This window comes from Lonchura striata, chromosome 8 (genome assembly GCF_046129695.1).
Source record: "Lonchura striata isolate bLonStr1 chromosome 8, bLonStr1.mat, whole genome shotgun sequence".
NCBI lineage: Eukaryota > Metazoa > Chordata > Aves > Passeriformes > Estrildidae > Lonchura > Lonchura striata.
In genome coordinates this window covers 9,419,819-9,439,182 of record NC_134610.1, presented here as the reverse complement: position 1 = coordinate 9,439,182, position 19,364 = coordinate 9,419,819, and the positions used below count along the sequence as shown (strand labels likewise).

General features: G+C 39.5%; 1 protein-coding gene across 1 annotated transcript; it reads right to left on the bottom strand.

Annotated features, from left to right (window-relative positions):
* Positions 1–355: 355 nt before the first annotated feature.
* On the bottom strand, positions 356–19,252 carry LOC110468277 (protein mono-ADP-ribosyltransferase PARP14-like). Its single transcript, XM_021526029.3, has 17 exons — positions 19,025–19,252; positions 17,406–17,545; positions 17,282–17,315; positions 15,997–16,233; positions 15,228–15,464; positions 11,907–14,146; positions 11,197–11,427; positions 10,741–10,962; positions 10,234–10,297; positions 9,141–9,290; positions 8,405–8,467; positions 6,623–6,790; positions 6,296–6,502; positions 5,606–6,214; positions 4,940–5,085; positions 3,424–3,598; positions 356–1,816 (listed from the first exon to the last, which is right to left on the bottom strand). The coding sequence occupies exons 1-17, from the start codon at positions 19,221–19,223 to the stop codon at positions 1,530–1,532; spliced, it is 5,409 nt and encodes a 1,802-aa protein (XP_021381704.2). The 5' UTR covers positions 19,224–19,252; the 3' UTR covers positions 356–1,529.
* Between the last annotated feature and the right edge of the window lie 112 nt (positions 19,253–19,364).

Below are 19,364 nucleotides of genomic sequence, written 5' to 3'. Positions count from 1 at the left end.
GCTTGGTGGCAAGAATGGGAGAAGCCAGTGGATGCTTGGTGCTTTCGGCTAAACCGAGTTGCTCTGGCTGCTGCAGTGTTTCCACGACACAGAAAAGTACCCAAAAAAGCAGAGAAAGGAGATGCTAATTCTGGGAAGCTTCACCTTTTCACAGGGAACAAAATCTATTAAAGTCGGAGTGGGTAAAACTCTGCTTTGCTTTTAATGGGAATTTATGCAGGACATTCATCTTAAGTGCTGCATGGGCAACTTCTGTGAAAAGCAGAATTTTTTATATTGCAAACTTCAGATACTGTAAACCCTTTTCCTCTTTGCAGGCAATGAGAACATCATGACAAAGTTTTAATGGCAGCTATTTGCAGAATAGATCTTTATTTTCACTCAGGCAGAATAATTTCACCTGGAATTTATACACCTAAGTCATGTCACTCAGTACAAGAAAAAAATTTTGTCTTCGAAGTCTTTATTGCATCACTGTAACATATTCAAATATGAAGCAACACTTCTAGGTAAACTGTGCTCCTGTTGCAGCTCAGCAATACACTGTAGCTGCTTGAAACAACTTTTATTAAACTTGCATATATGGGTTTTAATTGGAAGTTTTAAGGTTATGATGTGATTAAAAGTGCCACTTGCAAAGATATAAAAATGCTATTATTTACAGTTTTCAGAGAACTTTAAAAATTTTCAAGTTGTTTAAGCGTGTAAACTGAGTTATGCATCTGTAGTTGACTCTGCATATTGGTGATTCTACAGAAGGGTTAATGCTTCAGTATTGAAAAGAAAAAAAACTAAAGTCCCTCTTTACATTCTTGAAAGTTGCAAAAGACTGTGGAAGATGGAGGTAACGGGGGAGACTACATAGAATTCCCCTAAGAAATGGCTTTGAATACAGTGATTTATACCTAAGGAATAACCAAAGTATGCCAGGGTAACAGACATGTAGGTAAGAGGGCTGCAACAATAAATACAAAGTGCATGTTCATATTAGCATTCTTCCAGACTTTTAGCACCAACAAGGCTGAGTGGATACCTAAGGATGACTGAAAACTCTACTGATAGGTGTGATCTTTAGAATCACAGCACTGCTTTGATTGGAAAAGACCTTTCAGATTCCCTCAGCATAGAACATTTAAAATAAACTCTCACAAAAAGGTGCTTTATGGTGACTATTGAAAACAGGAACATGCAGAGGTGCTCTGACCTACCCCACACCTCTTCCTGCTGGCCACAGGTAAGGCAGAGCAGCTTCATCTCCTACCACTCCCCTCTGCCTTGTGTAGGAAGAAGTCAGAGTTGTTCTCACAGCTTTTGCCTACATTTCTGCATAACTGAACTTGAGATGTGAGTACTGAAATAGCATGCTCTAAAATATTTGCTTATGTTAGTCCTTCTGTTCATAATCTGAAGACAGATCTAATGGATAGATTGATAAAGAAGAAACCTATATGCAAAAAAAGAACAAAAAATTACTCTGTAAATTCTTAAATGTAAAAGGCACTAAAATTTTCTAGACTATTAAGATCATTCTATTTGAAAGTAATAAGGTATTGTGGATATGCCTGAATGTCATTAAATATGACAAACATTGTTGGATTCAACGCGTTATCAACCACACTGTCGTACAGGTCAGTAGGATCTGTTTGGCTCCTTGGTGGTGGAGCCTTTAGTCCTGTGCTCCCAGTACAGTACTGCCCAGTCAGGACCCGAGCCAAGTACATGTGTTTTCTGCCATTCACATCTGGAACAGAATAAATATTCTGAGCAGAGTACCATGCATCGACAGCAAAGTAGGTTCCATCTCCAATGGCTGCACCTGTTAGGAAAGACAACATTTTCAAATACAATTAGTATTCTTATTCTCCTCAGAATATCTAAAACTTTTATTTTTTTAAATTTTGCAGAATCTATAAATGTGGTTAGAATTCAAACACAAAATTCTAGTACTAATCCTTTGTGTCAGAATCAAATATAAACCCACACAGATAGCAGGTAAGTATCAACATCCAGGTTTTGACTTCCCTTTCCTATGGGAAAAAAGGGCTCCTCTCTTGCAGGTTTAGCCTGCAATCCATCTAATTGCAATTCTAAGACTTTTGGACTTAAATGACTGTATAATTGTAATTACAGTTTTCTAGTCATACTTCCCAACAAGTTAAGAGGAATCACATGTCTTTGTTCAAGACAGATTTCTTTTTTCTGACATTAGTAAAAGCTATTCGAGCCAGACACGTCCTTCCTATCTGGCTGCCCTCACCTTTGGATACTTTTGCTTGGCTACCCAGGCTGACAAAAGGCAAGTGTGCCCTCCCAATCATTAATCACAGCTGACATGAAAAGGTGGATGTCAATACCCAAGCAGAGAGAGGACATGGGGATCTAGGGCTGTTGCTTCCTGAGTAAATCCAACCTCCTGACACTACCAAAGAGCAGGAAAGCAAAACTACATCTCCTCTGGCCATGTTTTAAAAAGAAGTGGTGGCTGCCGTGCCAACCTGTGCACAACCTGATATTTTTTATGCATGCTGGGCTTCATTTATTCAAGAAAATCTCAAGAGTTAGTACCTCCAAAGGATCCAGACAGAGCAAGGTCTTTTGGATCCAGACTACACCAAAGTGTCAACTAGATCTGAGTTAAGCTGCCCAGCTCCCTCAAGATCAAATCAGCCCTAGGCATGTGTAATTCTGTCTTAAGGAAGAAAACATTAAGAACAAAAATTAAGGACTTTTGAAGCGAGGTTACATGGCCACTAAAATCCAGTAGCACCTCAATTCAGTCCACGTTCCACTTCTTTAGATCCTGTCCTTCATCTTTGAGTGCTGCCAAATAATACACATAACACTACTGTAGTAGAAGTGGACAAAATAAGCTTTGAACTACTGCAGAATATCTTTATGCTAAAATATTTAAGTTGTCTCTAACAACTATTAAAAGCTAAGAATTAACTAATGGATCTCACAGATTTTGTGAGCATAAAATTGGTTTGGATGTGGGATCTTATACTGTCCTAATCTTTGGAGGCAACAGGGTAAGTATCTGCACTTCTACTTTGCTACTTGTCTTTGTCCAAGAGGAGAGGAGATACTGTCAGCTAGTAGCTGTTACATCAGCTGAGGATGTTGAACAGTGTTTCTTGTTCCTTTTTCTAGGTAAATGATACAAAACAATTCCCAGAAGCTGCTCAGACTTCATTTCAGAGTAGGGGAACTCTTTTTGATATCCTTTACATGATGGCATCCAGCAACAAGTGATTAACTGAACAGGATAACTTCTCTGTCCATACAGATTAATCTCAGGAGTTGTTTATTATTGTGTCCTTTAATTTCATTCAGCTTTCAGGTTGTGCTGACAGCACTATAACGTTGACACCCTGTAGCACTCATACATGCCTAGGAAACGAACTGATTTGGACAATGACTCACCATTCTTTCCAGCATACCCACGATTAAATCCACAGGAGTTAATCAACCTCAATGAGGATGCAGCTGTCCCATGAAATAGCAACCTCTCATTATTTGAATTTTTGTTCTTCTTACAGATAAATTTTTTTTTTAATTGGTATGTCTGCCAGAGGATGCAATTTTGTATTCTTTCAATCTGCAAAATTACAAAATTGACTATATTTATATTAGGGATAAATAGGGTAGGGATGAAAATTAATCATGGCAGGAAAGCATTAAAATTAAATCAAACTGAAAGAATTACAGCAATTTTCACTATTTCCTGTTAGCATGAGGTTTGGGAGAGGAACTGAATATGCAGGCCTCCTGAAAAATCACAAACCAAAGCAGCTCATAAGAGAGTTTCAAGCTCAGTAATTTTGGGTATACATTTGTCTTGCCTAGTATACCAGCTACCCAGCAGCCATGGTAGCTGTGCACTGTCATTTCTAGGAACAGGCTGCTGTACCACTGCTAGAGGCAATGATGTAAGATACCTTCTATACATCCCAATCATCTTTAATGATGATTTTCTCACTAAAGGACAGAGTCTAGCAATAGCATTAGGTTGAGTTTAAGTTTCTCTTCTAGATCTAAGCTTGCAAGTCAAAATTGCCTTCTCTAATATGTAGCTTAGCAACCCATAAGAAATGACTATATAAAAATCACTTGGTGGGAGGATGGATGTTGCTGGCTCCCTATGCCAACGTGAATATAGCTTAAGGGGAAGCAGTGTCTCTGCATCAAATATAATCCTAAAGGCATTTCTGTAACAGTTTTCCATTTTTAACACAAAAAGACATAATATCATTACTTGATTTTTTCTTTAATACATGAATATTCTGTTCTATTTGTGTGTTTTCATGACCATGCTCATTGAAACACGTGATGGAAGAAAATTTTTTTAAACATATTATTCTCACTCCTGATTTGATTGTATTTTTTACTGTTTATCCCTTCTCTTGATTCAGAACAATTCCATCTTCTGCCTGGCAATTAAATCTCTCTGCATTGTGTTGCAGACTTCTAAATAAACAGGATCAAATACTGACACTGGTTAAAACTGGCAGGTAAGCCTGAAAGGCTTTGGGATGACAGAGGAGAAGTTGTAAATTAGTCCAAAGCTTTATGTCAACCTGCAAGGACTTTGTATTTTTCTTTGTATTCTGAATGCATTTGCTCATGCTTCCATTTCAATACAGAATTTCCTAATTGGAAATACCATATTAACTAGAGAGTACCACATTAATTGAACACATTAATTAAGAGTCAGCCTGAAGACTGATGTCACTGGTTTTGCACCATTAGATGCCAGAACTGGCAGAATAGCTTTTAAGAAACTTGTTTTGATTTATATTCGTCCTGTACAGTGCTGGGAAGGCTGACATACAAAAGGTGTATTGAGTTGCAGACACCTTATAAGCAAATATTTAGGAAGTGTATTGTTTCTTGCCCAAGCATTGACATTTTCCCTCCTCCCCACCCCATATGGTATCACCTTCTCTATGTTAAAATTGGGACATGTTGCCTTAAACATCTTCTCAACTGTTGTATATTTAGGATGTGATGGCTTGAGCTGCACCACTTTGATATGTTCATTTTGCATGTCTGTCCACTCCTTAGGGAGCTGTATTGACTTCATATCTGCAAAACAGAGGTTGCATTGTTATGAAAGACGACTAGCTCAGCTCCATAGGCAGCACTTACAAACCACGTGCATAGAGGGGACCAAGAGGACAGCATTTTCTGCAATATTTCATTCAACAAGCACTCCTGCTCTTTCAAACATCACTGGTTCTGTAATACACTGTAAAGGCTTTACATTTTGTCTAATTATCCCCATATCAATATTTAACTAAAACAAGCTTTAAGAAGAATTTTATGTATTCTTCATATATCACTTCCTTTTCAAGACTTAAGCATGAAATCTGTGCTCACCAGTCACATATATGCAGATAATATTTGCACTTAAACCTGATGTTCTGATTTCACTCATACTTCCCACTGATTACGAAACTCAAAACTGCTGAGGAAAAAATAAAAAGAAAGAGTAAAAAAAGCTAAGGAATACCTTACTTCTCTGGGATACCTGAGCTTGCATTTATCCAAATCATCATTCAATAATAATTACTCAAGTATTTTATTTGACAAAAGTGCCATTTACCTTCCTCCTTTGTCACACGTTGAAGGATTTTAATTTTTCCTTGGTCATCAGTAGCATTTAGAGTATTCAGATCCACTGTGTAGGTCTTATTTTTAATTTTGATCTTCAGATGTGGTTTTTTATCCCTTTTGGCATACTCCAGCTTCATATTTGTCATTTTATCAAAAGCAACAAAGCTATCATGGCTTCCTAGATACCTCCATTCTACCAGGTTATAAAGAAGTTCTGCCTTGCATTGCTCTTCTTCAGTAGACTTAATTTGATGGACCATATCTTGAACTTGCAGAGAAACGGTGCAGACATCCCTGCTAATACCAGAAATTTTAATTTGAGGGGGAGAAAGCTTATTTAAAATCTCAATGGTGACTTGCTTTCTTCTCTGGAGATCTTCCAAAATGGCAAATTGTGTCTCATCAAAATTTTCAATTGCCTCATCTGAAATAGTGTTTTCAAACTGCTCCTTTAAAATTAAATCTTTTATCCAGGACTCAGCTGCATTCACCTTTGCTTGACTTTCTCCACAGATTTGAAATGTGACTAAATTAACTTTCTTCTCCAAAATCAGGGACTTTTTCTTCTCAGAAGATTGTTTTCTGCCCCAAAAAAAGGCTGTGGATAAATACGTCAATTATTAGTTGCAAATAAAAGAACTTCAGTTTTATTTGCCCATGCACACAGAAATCAACTTACATTTAAACATAGATAACCACGATTCTGATGTGGATGTATTTGGATCTTCTCTTTTCTTCATGCTTTCGTAGAAGTCCGTGAGCATATGTGTCTGGAAGATCACGATCTTAATTGCCTGCAAATGCTGTACTGATTTTTGTCTTGCAAATTCCTCTATAGCATCCAACATTTCATCAGCAACCTTGGCTGAACTCAGTCCTGCCTGACCTAAACAAAAATAAAAGGCACATATCAGAGAACAGTTTTTGTGCAAGTCTACTACAACCCATATGAAGTCTGTTTCTGAGCTACCCCCATCACACACTGTTTTCCCAAGAAAATACAAACCTGTTCCAATAGCTGGGAAGGCAACAGATTTATACATCCTTTGTTCACACTCATGAAGCACTTTGGAGACCTGACTCTTCACCTGATTATTGGTAATCAAATGGATGATTTTACTGCACAACAGGTTCCCACCCTGTGTAGTAATAAAGCCATTTTGAGACTGTCCAGCTGGAAGAGAGAAGATAGAGACATAGTATTTATGAAGTGGCAATCTCTTTATAATTTTCTATTATAATGGTACTACAAGTGGAAAAAGTGGAAAGAAATCCACTGTGAGCTATTTTATTATGGGTTTATTAGATTCTGGTTTTCTTTTTAAACAATCTGCAGAGTTTCTTTGATAAATTAATCCAAGTAAATGTGTATTTTCTAATTTCCTAAGACCTCAGCTACAAAGTATTTTCCTATTAAGTACAATATAAGAATTGATGATGACTTCCAATACATCTCACTTCTATTTAAAAGCATGCCAAATTAATTTATATGTGAAAACCTTTCTTATGTCACTTATTCCTTAAAAGCCTGAATTCTTATACTGCAGAAGAGCTGAGTGGTTAAAATAATATCATTAAGATTATGACCAACTGATTTAAGAATGGTATGGAATTTTTAAAAATATGTTTGTGACTTCTCAGAGCACTCATGTTTGATTTCAAAATGGAGTCATATTGTGAAGATCAATGGACTGATGAGCAGAGTTCCAGACCACCTCATAGATGACAAAGGTAATGACTGTAAGGTGCTCTGCAAGCACTAAGATCAGATTGATAAATTTACTTTGAGAAAAAAAGCTTTATTTGCCAGGTGATTTTCTTACAACTCTCAGGATTTCCTGAGGAATATTTTGCACGTGAAGATAAAAAGTAGTTTAGATGGTTTTAAGCTCCTGCCAACATTATAATTTCTTTGCTTTGTCCATTCCAACAAAAAAGTAAAACTGCATTGGCACTAAGGGTTTTATTTCAAGTTGAGGGTAAGGAGTATTTCACAGAGGTATGTTAGTAAGGCCTTGCTCTGAGGTGGAGTTTCCTTGAGAAATGAGCAGGGTGTAGCTCTGCATGGAAATGCAGGCATGAGCATATTTACCAAACAAGTTGAAGACAAGGCTTTTATCTTGTCCCCTACAGAGTAGTTTGGAAATCAGAAAGACATAAAACTAGCTCTTTGAAATGAAATAAAAAGAAAAGAAGAATCAGTGCAATAGTTCTAAGAACAGAAACATTTGCCTGATTTGAAGTTAATGATATATGTGTGTTTTTACAAATCTTCTCACAGAGCCAAAGGCTAGGAAAAAAATCCAGGAAACTCCATCTTGAAAATCAATTTCCAGACTTAGAGCAGGCACATTTAGGTTATGTATCTAAAATGTCCCTTTCTGTGCTTGTAGAGACCAACAATAAAGAGCTCAAATTTTACTACCCTACTGGTCTGGCAGAATGCAGACTATGGAAGAATTTATGATCAGGGTTGTCCTGATTTCAGCTAGGATAGAGTTAATTTTCCTCTTAGTAGCCAGTACAGGCCTATGTTTTGGATCCAGTATGAGAATAAAGTGTATAACACACAGATGTTTTAGTTGTTACTAAACAACTATGAAAAGAAAAATTCTTAAGGTATAAGTCAAAACAAGAAGGGGACTTTTTGAAGTTCCTAAAAGAGAAAGCTGTGTTATTCAGATAAAATAATTATATCAGAGTAGAGAATTATAAAGCAACTTTAAGTTTTCAGAAAGAATGACAACAACAAAAAAAGAATTATCAAAAATAATATGCTTTAACGTACCATTTAGAGCACATTCTTGTGCTACCTGGGAACCAGCAGCATCCATAATTGCTTTGAAGACCCCTTAAATCACACAAGAAAAGCACACACATTCATTAAGTCTCCTCAATATCTCTGCTCAAAACACTACACAACTTCTGTACTATATACATACCCTGAATTCCTGTTTGGCAAGATAGCACAAAGTTCAAAATTGTGACAGTTTCCCAAAGTACTGACACACTGCTTTGGCTGCAGAGAGAATGTTTCCTTCACTGCTGCTTAGAAGTCATTAAGAACAACACCTATTTCATTGTTTCACTCACCAAACCCATATGCCCCTCACAAAACTCTCCAATGGCTTTGAACTACATCATTTGGTATCTTGCATACTTGTAATTCACAATGTCAAAGCCCTCTGCTTCTTATAGGGCAATTTACTTAACCAGAGCTTTGTCTTACAGTGAAACATTTAGGATAAGAGCATTTTTTCAGAATTATACTTAATCTAAAAATTATATTTAAACACTTTTGGTTTTAAGCAAAAAAAATATGGTCAGATGCCTTCTGTTTTAAAACTAAATCAAATGCTCGCGACATGTAAAAATCCTGTTTAAGATCTATTTCCTGGCTAATCACAACCTTTTATCTAAAAAATGCTTCATAAAAGTTTCCCTTGTGGACAATTCTTTCCTGTGCCCCCTTCTAAAAACTAGCCCAGATTTATTGCTAAGGAACTACACATTCACTATAATACCTGTTTTGGCATCAAATGATGGATTTGATATGTTTACAATAACCTCTGTATCTTCCTTGGTAATATCTCCGCTAATTACTTGGAGTGTGATGGAACCAATCTTCATTTCATGAACTCCCAATAGTTCAGCAGAAACAGGCCTAATGAAACCTGCAAGGGAAAGAAAAATACATTACATCACTTCTCTTTTAGTTTGGAGTATTATTCTCTTCCACTGATTGAAACTCCTTATCCTTTTAAGGAATATGCTCTAGATCAGTTTGATGGATGCAGAGTGTCTCTGTTTTTCTCTTCGTTCCATTTCTGAAAGCTGAGAGGTACAGTATTCATCCTGTTTGTGCTGTGAAAGTGAAACCATTTCTATTCCTGTAAATTTATGCAATATGAATTCAGAAAATGGCTTCAGGGTTTATCTGATCTGACCAGCTCTGTAACAGAGCTTCCTGAATTAATTCTTACAAGAAATGGAGCATCCGGCTTACGTGTTGCCAGTAATGAAGATCAGATCACATCCCTTTTTTAAGTTGTTTCATATTTACATTCATGGATACAAAACTATTCCTTTCTTCTAGTCTAAGTTTATCTAACCTAACGGATATTTTATCTGCCCATTCTTAACTTCATCTCTCTGATACTCAGCAACTGAGGAGAAATTGCTTTATATCCTTACAAATACGCCTCTACCCTTGAATGCAGTACACTCACGTTTTGGCTATTGTGTCCCACTATTGTCAGTTAATAAATGGAGAGGAAATTATTCACTCTGTATATATAAATATATATGTAAGAGATTAAAGCTACAGAAATACATGTTATTTATGGCTTGTTTGGCCAAGTGATTGCAAGTTCTCATATCCTTTGAGCAGGACAAACTACTGTGTCTCTTATCAGAACACCCTTTCTGTTTTGGTAAGTCTGGCCTCACTGAGAGAGAGTTCAGCATGACCTCAACAAAAGAAATTCCTCCCTAAGAATTTTACAAATGATACTGAAAAATGCAAGTCCATTAGGAGGACAAAAAAATGCCCTGTGCCCTGATGATATTTTTTTTGTTTCCAGCATTTACATCCTGTCCCACCCCTACACAACTTACTTGGCTGTGCTGGTTCGGCATCGCAACTTCCACCTGCCCTAAATTCTAGTTCAGCGGTAAAAGCCTAAGAGGAGAAAAAAAGTACCCAAGATAGCAGTTCACAGTATGTACACTGAATGTTTCTGTAATTAACATTAACAGTCATGTAGCTCTTGCTGAGACACCTCACACATTTTACAGTCATATCTAAGTGTTAAAAACAGCGGAAGACCCGGTGTGGACAGTGTGGTAAGAGATAGCTCCGCATTGCTAGAACTCCTCTGGCAAAAGGTGAGGGAGTATCTACAGGCTTTTACAGTGCCAACAGCAAGGCCAATTTTGTCTGCAGCTTCTGCTTGCTGAGAGTTTGCCTTTCAGAAACACTGGAAAGACATCCCACTGTCACCAGCCTACAGCAGCAAGAAAGTGCCAAATTATTCCCTTAGAAAGCAGTGTAAGTAAAACAGATTATTAAAGTGTAACTAAAGCAGTATGTTACAAAAACAGATTTGTTCTGACAAGAACTACCTGAATGGTATCAGTATCTTGTGGATTCAAGAGAAAATGAACTTCCTGGAGATTCTTCCGAGTGTGACTACTACTGAAGTTGAACACCAAATCAAACATTAACTTAGAAACAAGGATTTTAGGAAATCCAAATCCTCCAGTCCCAATAGCTGGGAAAGTGATTGATTTTAGTCCAAGTTCTTCAGTTTTCTTCAAGCAGAAATTGATTGCATCTTCTAGGACCTGTAAAACATGGTAAAAGTACTTTTTTTCCTAAAGGCGTAATTTATTATTAGTTCCAAAGAAGCTGGTATGATAAACAGCTCTGAGTGCATCAAGGCATCTTTAAGGTCACTCCAATGGAAGAAAATGGAGTCAAGTCACCTAAATTAACTATATTTAAACCTGAAATTCCAGGACAGATCCCAAATAAATATGTAGCTGGAGTAGATGGGGGGGTTAATAATTAAAATATACCTTGTCTGTCTGTCCTCCACTCCACTTGGGTAGTACGACATTAAAGATGGACTTGCAGGCCATAGCACACCCACTGGTGCAGACCACACTCCCAGGACCAAGAACCTGACTTTGCTTCTTTGCGTCAAACTCATCTATGAGAGCTGGCCCAGCTCTTTCCAGCACGGCTTTGCAAAGAGGCCCCTCGCCAAACTGCAGATCTGTGCCAATGCTGTTGACAACAACATCCGTCTGCAACGAGATAACAATGAAAATAGCTACAGCCAGAAGTCAAAGAAAAATATGCACCAAGATTAAAAGCCCTACCAATGCAACACACAGCAAAAGAAACAAGATGCCAGTGATACCCAAAAGAGCAGCCCAGACCCATTTCCCCTAATATCCAAGCAAGATAGTTACTTTTACAAAGTACTTCAGTATTCCCCCTTTAGGGAAAAAAAAACAAACTTTGACATGTTTGCCTTAGATCTGGAAAACAAACGAGATCTAGCTGGGAATTGAAGCATCCTGAAATTCACAGCTACCCTCTAGAAATGGCTGCAGTGACAGATCTCAACCTACACTCAAGTTCTGCAAGCTTGCATCCTTGTTTAGCTAGCACACAGCTGTTCTTTCCTTATGTCGCAAGCACTTGCAAAACCTACTGTCTTGTACTTTTTTATTTAAATTGAAAGATCTGACCATCCAGTTTGAAAGGAATGAAGACTTACCATGGCTTCCTGAATATTTTTCTTCTCCACTAGGATGCAAAGACCTTCATTTGTTGTAACCATCTTCAGATCCCCTTTTCTATTTTCCTTCTGGCTTTTTTTTGGCATCATCCATTTTGGGGAGAATGATTTAGCTGAAAATACTTTTTTTACTGTCTCATTCAGAACCTGAACAATTTCGTCTGAATTGCTGACAAGATGGACCTCCTTCAAGCTTCTCTCCTCTGTGACTTCTTCCAAGGTCTCCCTGATGGAGGACACAATTGACTCTGCACAGATCTGTGGCGGAAAGCCATAAATCCCTCCACTTATAGCAGGCAGAGCTATGGAACGATGATTGTATATCTCAGCTAGTTGTAGACATTTTCCCACTGTCTTTTTCAACAACCACACGCACTTTTGTGATTCCTTCTCGTTCCACCTGGGCCCGACAGCGTGGATGACGTTCTTGCAGGGCAGTTTCCCGGCGCGCGTGATCACGGCGCAGCCGGGCTGCAAACTCCCCAGCTTCCTCACCAGCTCATCACACTCCTCCTGCAGCGCTGGCCCAGCTGCTCTTGACAGTGCATCAGCCAGGCCCCCAATGTGTTTTAGTTTTTCATTAGATGCATTCACCACAACATCAACAGGGTAGTGACACAAGTTACCTTTATACACTCCTACCATAATTCCACCTGGCAGTTTTTTTTCATAGTAGACTTCTCTTTTCACTTTATCACCAGCTTTTCCACCCTTCTGTTCTTCTTCTTCCTTAATCCTAATGAGACAGCTAAATTTCTGCTTTGCTTCTAAAATACATAAATCTTTCCTCTCAGTGAAGAACTCCTTTGCCCCTGGTTTATCAATTGGCACATTTTTTGAGTAAAGGGATGAAACAATTTTTTCAAACATGATGAAGGCTCCTTGGACTTCTGCTTTTGGTCCCCTCAGGGAAACACATGGTGTCTTGGTGTCAAAACATACTGTCACACCTTTCTTCTTCAATTCTTCACAAACCCCAGACTCCTTATTCTCTACAAACTGCACTACCACCTCTGAATTAGCTGGGATTACTTTTTCAATGATTGTGTTTGTATCTACAAAATCATTAAGTCTCTGATAAACCTCTGTTACAGCCTTAGAGAAGCCAGCAATAATCATTTTCTTTTCTTTTCCAACAGACTGCCAACTGATGACCATTTCCTGGGCAGAATTATATGTCTTGAGGAAGGAGAAAAGAAGTCTCCTCCACTGATCCGTTTCAGTGATTTCACCATCCTCCACATTGATGCACTTGTATTCTAACCCTGTTTTTATTTGCTTTTCTGCTTCTAGAAGATCTTTGTGAGCATGTCCATATAACAACACAGTATCATCCTGAAGTTCATAAAAAGCATTAATGTTTTCCCTAATGAATAACATAACTGATGTTTCTGTATTATCTACACACTGTAGATAGTGCAAAACATGGGGGTCAATGGTAACTGATGTACATGGCATACTCAATACCTTTTCCAGTAACTCAGCTTTGATTTTATATACTTCTGCAGGTAATCCACACAACTGAACAGTCTTTTTTTTGTCATCATAAAAGAGCTTTAGGCATGGATATTCCTTCTGAGTATTCTCTTCTAACCCAGCGTTGTGCAGCACAGCATACTTCCCTGGGATCACTGACACAGAAATTTCTATGCTCTGTTTTTCCCTTTCACTTTGCTTCATGCATTCCCTCACTTCTTTCTCTGCACTGTCCACTGCTGCTCTTTTGCCTGCAATCACCACCATCTCCTCAGAAATATCAGTTATGATCAGAGCAGCATCTTTCAATAACCCTTTTTTCACATCTTCCCAACCTGATGAATTGACTTTACATTTTATAGCTACATAACATGCCATGATGCGCGAGAACTCAGTGGAAGCATCTTGCTGCCATGTCTTGAGCAACTTAACCATTGGCTTTTTCTGCTTGCAAAGAGATGGTGATGGGCACAACATAACTTCTGGGTTTGAACAGTCTGCCTGGGGCCATTTGAGCTCCGAATGGCAAACTGCCATTTCCTCGTTTATGTCTTGGGTGAGGTTGGCATGCCTTTGCAAAAACTGCCATACATATGGGTCTAGCGGCACCCCAAAGGGGTCTGGCATCTTGACAGCTGGTCTTGCTTCTCCATAGAGAGCTGTTCCCAGGGAGTGGTAATATGGATGCACAGAAATCACCGTCTGTTCCAGTAAATGTTGCTTTTCCAAGACTGTGGTTAGATCTGAAAGTCAGTGCACATATATACAAACAAACATGTATCATTAACTTCAAAACAGGAAAATGTTCTTAAAACTATTACAGTGATTTTCCTTTTCTTTTTCTTTCATTTCAAAGAGCTGCTTTTATGTCTTTCTGATTTCCAAACTACTCTGTAGGGGACAAGATAAAAGCCCTGTCTTCAACTTGTTTGGTAAATATGCTCATGCCTGCATTTCCATGCAGAGGGAAACCTTGCTCATTTCTCAAGGAAACTCCACCGCAGAGCAAGGCCTTATCAACATACTACTATGAAATACTCCTTACCCTCAACTTAAACTCCTAGTGTCAGTGTATTTTTGCTTTTTTTTTTTGCCATTTTTGTTGGAATGGAAAAAGCAAAGAAATGATAATGTTGGCAGGAACTTAAAACCCTATTACAATGATCCAAATTACATTTTAACTTCACGTACAAAACATTCTTCAGAAAATCCTGAGAGTCGTAAGAAAATCACCTGGCAGATAAACCTTTTTCTCAAAGTAAATTTACTAAGCCAGGAGTTTCCCAACAGATATTTACTAGAAGTTGCACTGGCACAAAAACTGGACAGCGATTCAAGGAACACAAGAAATACTAACAAGATTGTTCTTTAGCTCTGTTCTTCCCTGATAATTTACTTAATTAGCTTGAAATGAGGATATTTGACCTTATTTGGTTTCTGAAAGTTAACTGCGCAGGCTGAAGTCATTGACAGCTTCTGCTCTGTCCATCTACCTCTAAGTACCATTAATTTTATATTGCATATAAAAACCTCTGCAAATGGAGAAAGAACACCAGTGAGAAAAACCCATGAACAAGGCAGACATTAAAAATAAATCTCTGGTAACAAAAACACAGAACAAACAAACAAACAAAAAAAACCCTAGATACTGAAGTCCTAGACATGCAGCAGTATTTCTACATCCAGAGCACCTCCTAGGAACAGGACAATGTACACTGACTTCAGCAGCAGAAAGTCAGGCTTCTCCTAATGCCCACATTTTCAGTAACTCTCTTTCAGGTTATCTGCCTGTGAGTACCTTGGTCATGCAAAGGACAGAGTTACCTTTGTGGTCACAGAATGTAACGATGGCCGAGTTCTCCTCGGGGAAGAGCTGGACATCTGAGACAGGCCCGCCTCCGTTCCGTGTGCTCTCAAAGTACACTGTGAGGTAGTCTGTGGAAATGCTCTCTGGTAGGTTTTCAGCCTTGATGCTCTGTGTTGATTCAAGAAGCCAGGCAGACATTTTGAATTCTTTGACTCTCTTGTGTTGTGAACATTTTTCAACAAATTCCTTAGTATCTGTAAACAGAAGAGCAGTATGAATTGACTATGTTTTCATTATCAGCTCTGGTTATCACTTCAGGCAGAGAAATGAGCAGAGTCTACTCCCTATTTTGTATTTGGAACAAAATTGTCTCTGTTGCCAAATAACTGTGTGTTGTAATAAAAAGGGGGAAAAGCAAACAACCATATTACTCTCTGCTATTCACTACCACTGTGTCTCTGTTCCCATCTCATAAGTATACTGTTTTCTCTAAAGGACACTTTATATAATCCCCACACTCTGTGCAACTTTAATTCTTCTTCATCTAATCCAAAATAAGATAGAAACAAAACATTCGAATCCAATTTCAATTAATAAAGATTTCAGTGTAACATTTGGATGACAGGCACTTTTTGTGAGGCTGCATATAAGACATTTTTCTTAAGAGACTGCAATCCAGGTGCTTTTTTAAAACAGTCTGGATCTCTAATGGGAGAAGAATCAAGCACTGAAAGCTATTGCTCATGCTTATACATGGAAATTACTAATGGTGTCATCCTGTCTTACCAATATTTTTTATAAATGTAACTACAGCAACATTTATTTCAGGTATCAGTTCAACAGTAAAGTCAGCATCCATAGTCAGGCCGCTGATGTTCTCCAACAGCATCTGTAAGCAGTATGGACCGCATCTCTCTATGTTCTCAAATACCACCAAAGGTGAGGCCTCTGCAGAGTCAACCTCCTTCTGGAGTTCACTGTTTGGAACAGAACTCCCAGCTTTCTTCAAAGCTTCTGTATCATCTGCAGCAGAAAGATGAGCCACATAAAATGTTGGTACACATTTCCTGGAATAAACAGATTCTTCTTACCCTTTCTCTCCTTTCCTTTCCCAAGAAAATAAATTGTTAACCAAACAAATACTGCAGGGTACCGCTGAACATTTTGAGATCCAAAACAGCCCAGATGCAGTATTCTGCAGAGCTGCAGGATGCGTTTTTTGGTGGCACAAAAACAGAGCTGAGTAAACATGTCCAATGTCACTGGTATGTCTTTGGTCAGAGACTAAACAAAACTAAAATCCATTGAGATAACAGGCCACAGCTGCTCAGATGTCAGTGAGGGTTGGGAGAGACCTTGCAGCCTCTGCATCTGTTTCTTAGCCCCGTGCAGGCAAAACAACCAGCACAGGCCACAAGTAGCTTTGTGTAGACTTGATGTAAAGCCTCTTGATGACCACTGTGCCCTGCCATTAGTGCAGCATGACAGTGCTGGAGGGCCCATGTGCACAAAGGGTTGACAGGGATGCAAGATCATTTTGCAAATAGAAAATATATCAGAGGTGCCCACTGAGTATCCCAGACTCAGTGTCTGCCAGAGGCAAGCATGTCACCACATTTGCAGACAGATGAGGGCGGAGGTGTGAGAGAACCTCCAAACTGATACGACCAACAGGCTGGCTGTCTGCTCACCAAGGTACAAAAACTACTGATACCAAACCCATAACATTTCCAGAAGACAGCTGCCTTTGAAGGCCTACCACCACAAACAAGAAGAAAACTAAAGAAATAAGAAGCAACAGTCTTTCTGATGCTGGTTACTAATTTCTAGATTGCTGAAGGTGTCATCTCCTCCACTCTGTCCAATGAAGAAAATACCAAAGGGCCAAAACCGAAAGCTAGGATGACCCATTGAAGCAACTGGGAGCAGGATCTGAAGATTTCCAGGTTCCTCTCTAGTATAACTACAAAATATATGACAACTCGGAGAACTGGAAGCCATGTGTGAAGAAAAGCACCAACACTTTTGTTTTATGAAGAATCAGCATATAGAGTGATGGATAACATTTTACCTTTTGTTTGAAGGCTGTTCATGGCATCCAAAGCCTAAAATAAAATAAAGCCAAATATTAGTGACAGATTAGACACTCTCAACACTATTTCAAAGCTCTGGTTAAGATTACAATTTTTATTCACCTTAGTGGGAACTGATTTTTCTTCAGGTGTCTTCTCTTCAGTAGCTTGTACTGTTTCAGGCTCTGTGACAATCAACCTCAATTTTCCTTCTCCTTCTAAATGCAGCTGATGAGACTGTCTCTCAAGAACTCGCTGCTTGACTAAATAAAACCAAAAAAGCCCTGTGAAAATCTGAATGGAAACACAGCTTTACACCGCATGACACTTTCCCACCATTATGACACTGCCGTGCTTTAAGGATGGTATTCTGCAATTTATTGTTTTCACTGAAACACGCCAGACCTCGCTGCTCTTCCCTTCCCCCTCCCGCCATGGCAGGATGGAGAAGAGAATTGAAGTCACAAAAACGTTAAGTATTACAGGACGAGATGAGAACAATAAACTACAAACAGCAATGAAGTAAGAAAAACGATCAGGAACAACATCAATACTGATAACCGAGTGTACACCACAGGTGAGCGGTTCACCCCCCGTTGCTCACCCGACTCCGCACTACCAGGAAAAACCCCCTCCCTTTCCGTGCCCGCATGACTAAGTTGGGATCGAATTTCCCCAGGATCTGGCTGTGCCCATCCCGGCTCCTGGAAAAGGTAACCTCGCTTTGGCCGGAACAAGGACACACAGATATACTGTCCCGTGAAACCAAAGAGCTTTAAACTCAAAACGCTGACGCAGGATGTCCAAGGCTTTCTTCCTTAAAAAAAAAACCCCAAAACCAAAACCAAAGAACCAGCCAATTAAAAAAAAAAAAAAAAAAAAAAAAAAAAAAAAAAAACCAGAAAACGGAAGAACAGCAGAGAACGAAAAACTGCCAGTCACGCAAAACTCGGCTCTGTCACGGGTTTCATGGTGGTACCCGGAGAGTCCCGGTACCGGCTTCCCACGCCTTGAACATCCTCTTCCACAGTGCCGAAATGACCTGGCCTGGGGCTGTATGTCCTGAACTCACCAGCAGGGAGAGCCAGCAACTGAGAAGCATGTTAAGGCAAGAAAAGGAAAAAATGTACATAGGTATCTGTGTGTTTCTGCACATAAGTGCAATTAAATCCTTTCCAGCTTGCTGCAAGTTTACAAAAATACGTACATGCTACAGATGTCATATTTTTCATACATATCTGTAAATAATCTAATTGTTAGGCTAACATAAGATTTATTATTCCGTGTGCAGTTTAGAGAATACTACTGTGCATCCTAGGATATATTTATTCGCTTACAGACTTTACGCCAAACACAATTTAGAGGCTAAGTACTAAGCACCAAATCTAAGCAAATATATATATATATATATATATATAAAAGTAAATATCACATTCTGAGTTAGAAGGGACCCACAAAGATCGAGTCCAACTTTTGGACCTATACAAGACATAGGCAAGAACCACACCAAGTTTAGATATTGTCTATTCTATATTGCACGGGGGGTGGGGTGCATACGACATATTATATACTACAGATACTGCACATCACGTACCAGACGGGACATATTATTACATCGTATGCAACAACTAAGTATGTATCTTTTAACTCGCAGAAAGCTTAGACTTGTGATTTCCGACCCCAACACCCCCGCGGACAGCCCGTACGCTAATGCACCCCTCCCGCCCGGCCCGGCCGCTCACCCTCGGGGCAGGCGAAGCAGACGAGGATGTGCCCGGCCCCGCTGTCGCTCCCGGCTCGCAGCTCGCACTCGCCGCCGCCCGAGCGCCTCTGGCTCTGGAAGTAGCAGAGCAGCTTCTTCCTGAGCGCGGGCGGCGGCTCGGCGGGGCCCCAGTCCCCCCGCACCAGCAGCGGGAAGGCGCACGGCCGCTGCCCCGCCATGCCCGCCGCGCCGCTCCCCTCCGCCTTTCGCTTTCGCTTCCCCGCAGGGCTGGGCGCGGCTTTCCCGGCAGACACGCACCTTCTACGTCTCCTCCGCCGCCTCTCCCGGGAGCCTCCTCGGCCCGCTCCGTTGCAGCTTCA

Bases quoted from the DNA above. Each gene is read 5' to 3' on its own strand.
- LOC110468277 (XM_021526029.3), bottom strand. From the start codon at position 19,223: ATGGCGGGGCAGCGGCCGTGCGCCTTCCCGCTGCTGGTGCGGGGGGAC. The intron at 10,298-10,740 runs GTAGTTCTTGTC...TTCTCCTCTTAG, and splicing joins AAGATACTGATACCATTCAG to GCTTTTACCGCTGAACTAGA. The intron at 6,215-6,295 runs GTAAGTTGATTT...ATTTATCCACAG, and splicing joins GTGGTTATCTATGTTTAAAT to CCTTTTTTTGGGGCAGAAAA.